Raw genomic sequence first — 5,499 nt, 5'->3', positions numbered from 1 at the left:
TGGCTTGCCGAGTTTTTCGCAATGTCCGAACAAACTTATTCAGATCCCGAAACTGATCATCTAATGAGCTTATAGTAGTTTGTGTAAATAAGTTTTAAAATTTGTACAAGAAATCAGTTTTTCGCTTTGCGTATTAGAGCAAAACTCAACTAAATATCGCTTGTATTCGGTCTCCATAGTTGCAGGATGGCCACCCCGAGCAAGACCCCACCCGGTGCTGACCCGAAGCAGCTTGAGCGGACCGGGACGGTCCGGGAGATCGGCTCCCAGGCGGTGTGGTCGCTGTCCTCCTGTAAACCAGGTAGGAACCGCTGCACCGGATCTACAGAAACACACATTTAGAGGGGTGTCGGTGGAAAACACGCGTCCTGTGCGCAGGGTTTGGAGTGGATCAGCTGAGGGATGACAACCTGGAGACCTACTGGCAGTCAGATGGATCCCAGCCGCACCTGGTCAACATTCAGTTCAGGTATTTCTGGAAAAAACCTTCTGAATCACATCGGGTCCCTTCTTACTTCAGATTCATTCTTATATAGACCGAGTTCTTCCCCTATTTATGTTTTAAATTGTTAAACATCTGCTAAAAATCATGTTGGATGTACATTATACATATAAATAATCTGAATTCTTCACTGTCAGTACTTTACTCTGAACTACAGTTTGTAGCTTTTCTTTTAATCTCTACATAAGTCGTCAAAATTTTTATCTAGCCAGAAGGAAAACGATAAGAAAAGAACAATTAGACTAAGATTTGATTATTATAATATGAAATATTGGTTACTGAGCCATTAATGAATCATTTCTTTCGATCTTTTAAATCTAAAGTTTCTTAAAATGGTATTCACATACAATAACGTTTCAAACTTTGTCACATTGAAACTTCTATATAGTATATTGGGATTTATTTGTGTTAGTTCAACTAAAAGTAGGTCACAATTGTGAACTGATGAGAAAAGATATGCGATTTTATCAGTAACAGTCTGAAAAGTGTGGCATACTGCTCTAAATTAGTAGCACAAGAATTACAAAAATGTGTAGGTTTGATTTTACTTGATATGAACAGCAGAAGCTACAAGCGGTTTTTAACTTCTGGATATTCAAAATTTTAGAGTAAAGCAGATTTTAGAGCAGAGTTTTGAGGTTTTATTGTTATCGTTTGTTACGTTTCTGATTTCTGTGTCATATATTTGTCTCTGATTGGTCGTCTGCAGGAGGAGGACGACGGTGAAGATGTTGTGTATTTACGCCGATTATAAATCAGATGAAAGTTACACGCCCAGTAAAATCTCTGTGAGAGTGGGCAACAATTTCCACAACCTTCAAGAGATCAGGGTAAGTCGGTGTTTCTGCGGCTCACTGCTGCTGGACGTTAAACCCGTCTGATTGTTTCATCTTCGTCTCTGCAGCAGCTGGAGATGGTGGAGCCCAGCGGCTGGATTCACATCTCTCTACTAAATCAGGTAAAAATATCAAGATTCTGTTTTTGGATTCAGTGAAAACAGGAAGCGGTGCAAAACTTAGCTTTTTTTTTCTGCCTGATCTGAAACATGTTTTTATTTTTCCAAGGGTTGAAAGGTTGTTTTTAGCTTTTCAGTCCAAAACTGCGACAAAATATTAGTCACATTAGGACAAATAAAAAGATAAATTATGAGAATAAAGTTGTATGAGAGTAAAGTTGAATTAACAAGAGAAAAAAAAGCAAAATATTACAACTTTATTCTTGTAACTTTATGACTTTATTCTCGTAATATTACATTATTCTCAAAATATTATGATTTTAACATCATGTTATTTGAACTTAATTCTCCTCATTTTATCTTCTTATTTTTAAGTATGGTCCTAATGTTTATTTGCACAAAGCAAACCCTGAATTTTAAATGTTAATTTCCATAAATTATCTGTTTATTTATATCTTAAATACCTGAAAACTGCATTTTATTTCCTCCTGACTTCACACATATGTAGTTCTGGGTTTCCCCCCCCGGGGGCGGTTTTTTTCCCCAGCAAAAAATTTTTTTTTTTTTTTTTTTTTTTTTTTTGATTATGGTGCAAATTTAAAGCATCCCTGAAGTTTTTCTGTTTTCATTTTCATGTTGTTTATTCTGAGCTTTTTTTCCGTGTCTAACTTTTCATTTCTGTGTTTTTTTTCAGCGAACAAACGAACCAATCAGTACCTTCATGATCCAGATCGCCGTGCTCGCCAACCATCAGAACGGCAGAGACACGCACATGAGGCAGATCAAGGTTTACACGCCCGTGGAGGAGAGCTCCATCGGCAAGTTCCCACGATGCACCACGGTGGACTTCATGATGTACCGCACCATCAGGTGATCCGATGCGGCCGATCCGGGACTCTCAGGATCAGAGGAAAGAAGACGGAGACTGAGCTGCTTGTTTGGAAGACCGACGGGTTCAACCGATCGGCTTCCCACTGGTTATGATTGGGCTGGGATATTTCAGGTTGCCAATATTTAAAGTTGCTTTAATGAGGAACTGAAACTGGGTTTGGAGTGGAACCCTTGTGCCAACAATTCCTGTGGATTTGTTTTTTGACTGTGAAATAAATGTTGTCAAACCAAAAATGTGACTCTTGTTTATGAGTGAAACATAAACTACATTAAAATTAACAATCCCAGATCAACAGAGAATCGGTTCACAGCTCTTATTCTCTAATCCAGATGAACTAGAGTGCCAAACTATTAAATTAATCTCTTTTCTCAAAGTTAAACACATAAATACACCTTTAAGATAATGTGGGAAATTGTTCTTGAGTGTCCTGCAAATGTATTAAAAATAAAAATACAGTAGAAACAACCTACGATCAGAGTCATAATATTACAAGAATAAGGTCATAATAATATGAGAAGTTATTTTTTGAGAAAAAAATCAAAATTGTGACTTTATTTTTTAACTTTATTCCCCGAATAATATGACTTTATTCTTGTAATTCTATTTATTTATGTTTTATTTTCTTATCTTGGCCCAAATACTCCAGCAATAATATGAACCATGGACATTTTTATCAGGACAAGTCAACTTTACTTCTGTAACTTAACATGTGAGTAAAAAGACTTTACATCAATTTAACAGTCAAATTAAACATTTTGCATTTTGTTTTTGTTAAATTCATTACACAGGTTGCCTGAACACCCCGTCCTTTAAAAGTAAATAAACCAAAACAAATAAACTTGGTAAAGTTCTTAATATGAAGTGTGTTTAAAAGTTTAACTTTGAGCAATGGTGGCATTGTTCAAAGTTCAGTAATGGTGAAAACTGTGGTGACTGAAATTGCGATTTTCAGCAAACTAATTCAGTTTTATGAACTCAGCAGAGTCGCCTCCTCGGTAGGAATTTAGGTAGTAATAGAACTGAATCCCAGCCTGTAGCGGCTGAGTGAATCTGGTCTGGACTCTGTGGAGAAGAGTCATGGTACCAGAGACGCTGTAGAAAGACAGAATACCTGCTCTGTGGTCCAGGTACACTCCTATTCTGGAGGAAACTGGACCTGGTACCTGAGTTTCAACTCCATCGTGCCAGAAAGTATAACCCGTTTTTTGACACGATATTGACCAGGAGTTCTCATTGAACCCAAAGGCGCATTTGTTGGATTTCCCTGCTCTGCTGATGTTCCTGTATGAAACTGCAACATCAACTCCTCTTCCTCTCCTCTTCACCTCCCAGTAGCAACGTCCAGTCAGACTCTCTCTGCTCAGGACCTGGAACCAGTCAGTGAATCTTTCCGGATGATCAGGATAAGACAGCCGATGATTCATTAATGTCACTTTTCTGTTCCCATCAGACAATGACATGTATTTGTTTGCTGTGTTTGGATGAAGTCTGATTCTACATGAATACTTTAAGAATCCAGCTCTGTTCTTTGGTTCTGGTTGTGGCAGGAAGACACTCACTTCAGTGACTCTATGTTCATCCAGTAAGCAGAGATAACAGATAAACTGCTGATCAGTACGACAGAAGATCTTCATCACCTCATCGTGACGAGAGCAGATGTTTTGGTGGAGAGTCTTGCTGGGATTCGCCAGAATGTGTTTCTGTAAAGGTGCAGCAACATAATGAGGCTGGAGGTGATTCTTACAGTAGGAAGCTGGGCAGGATAAACAGGACTTGACAGCTTTCATCTTCCTCCCAGTGCAGACATCACAGGCCACATCTTGAGGTCCAGCATAGCAGTGATCAGCTTGGTGTCCAGTCTTCTTCAGATCCTCCACCAACTCTGCCAACATGATGCTTTTCTCCAGGACAGGCCTTGGTCTGAATGTTTTCCTGCACTGAGGGCAGCTGTGGATCCTCCTCTGCTCTTCTCCATCCCAGAAGTATTGAATACAGACCATGCAGTAGCTGTGTCCACAGGGAATAGTCACCGGATGCCTCAGTAGATCCAAACAGATGGAACAGGAGTATTTCCTTCGGTCCAGGTGAAATCCCTTGTAAGACATTGCACCACTCAGTCAGAACAGCCCTGTAAGTTTCATTTCCTCTCAACAGAAACTGCTTTGCATGATCATGTAGATGATAGTTCACGCCCAGAATGCAACCTGTGACGCTGTTAGGGAGGAAATATGTTGTCACGGTCGAGGGAGGAGCCAGCCTCTAACACCGTAAACAGGAAAGATTCACATTTAGTTTTTATTGTTTATTTACCAACTTTAAAAAGGTTTTTAGAAAGTAGTTTGGAGCATGCACTTACACACTTAAGCAATAAATCAATTGCATTTGCATGTTTTATCGTTTTCTCTTTCTACCAAAAACTGGATGATGAAAGTCTTCAGTCATCTGATTTTTTCTCAACTAATTAAATTTTTGAAGAATAATTTAGTTTTTAGAGACTTTATAATTCACTTTATTTGTTGTTTGTGCTGTTATGTTTATTTTGGATATTTAAAATGTCTTCCAGCTCTAGTGTTAAATATTCATTAGTGAGTTCTTCCATTATTATTATGCCATTACCATTATATTGCTTAAAAATGGTCTCAAAACAACAATATTATAGTTTATTGCAATAACTTCTGGGACAATTCATCATCCAGCAACCTTTGTTATAATAGTTACAGATTTTAACAGAAGAAAACTCGACCATAGTTTTGAAGGAATAATAAAATAATCAAATGTTCCTGATGCTTCTTTTGAATTTGTGCTGATGAAGTGGTGACATATCTGATTACCTCAGTTTGGCCACTAGAGGGAGCCGGAGCCGCTGGAGAACCCAGGCAGCAGGTTTGGTCTGTCGGTTCTGGTTTCTGTGGTAACTGGGTCTGTCACAACCAGTCAGCGTTGCTCCTAATTGAATCGCACTGATGTGTGAGTCAAATCAAATCAGGAAATCCAGCTGGGAAGAAAACACAGATAAACACAAAACATGCCATGACGTTTAATCTACATAGAACTCATTAGCATGTAGCATTTACGTCACGGAGAGCTGTGTGAAAATAAAGACTTGTTCGTGGTAGAAAAGTGGATGAGGTGTCTTTTTCATTTATTATT

At 38.6% G+C, this 5,499-nt stretch overlaps 1 protein-coding gene across 6 annotated transcripts in view; it reads left to right on the top strand.

The window, feature by feature from the left end:
* The window catches only part of anapc10 (anaphase promoting complex subunit 10), a 6,184-nt gene extending 3,602 nt beyond the window's left edge, over positions 1 to 2,582 (top strand). For 3 of the 6 annotated variants that reach the window (XM_015040931.1, XM_015040935.1, XM_015040930.1), the window contains exon 6: positions 2,152 to 2,582. In XM_015040931.1, coding sequence (XP_014896417.1) covers positions 2,152 to 2,331 — 180 coding nt within the window. In that variant the 3' untranslated portion in view covers positions 2,332 to 2,582. Of the gene's footprint in view, positions 1 to 156; positions 302 to 378; positions 470 to 1,211; positions 1,333 to 1,406; positions 1,461 to 2,151 lie in introns of those variants that run through there. The other 3 variants (XM_015040936.1, XM_015040929.1, XM_015040932.1) reach the window with 3 other exon arrangements.
* The last annotated feature ends 2,917 nt before the right edge of the window (positions 2,583 to 5,499 follow it).

This window comes from Poecilia latipinna, unplaced genomic scaffold, assembly GCF_001443285.1.
Source record: "Poecilia latipinna isolate Pla-1442-1.1 unplaced genomic scaffold, P_latipinna-1.0 Scaffold533, whole genome shotgun sequence".
Classification (NCBI taxonomy): Eukaryota; Metazoa; Chordata; class Actinopteri; order Cyprinodontiformes; family Poeciliidae; genus Poecilia; species Poecilia latipinna.
Note: the sequence above shows the minus strand (reverse complement) of the source record. Positions and strands in the feature narration are given on the sequence as shown.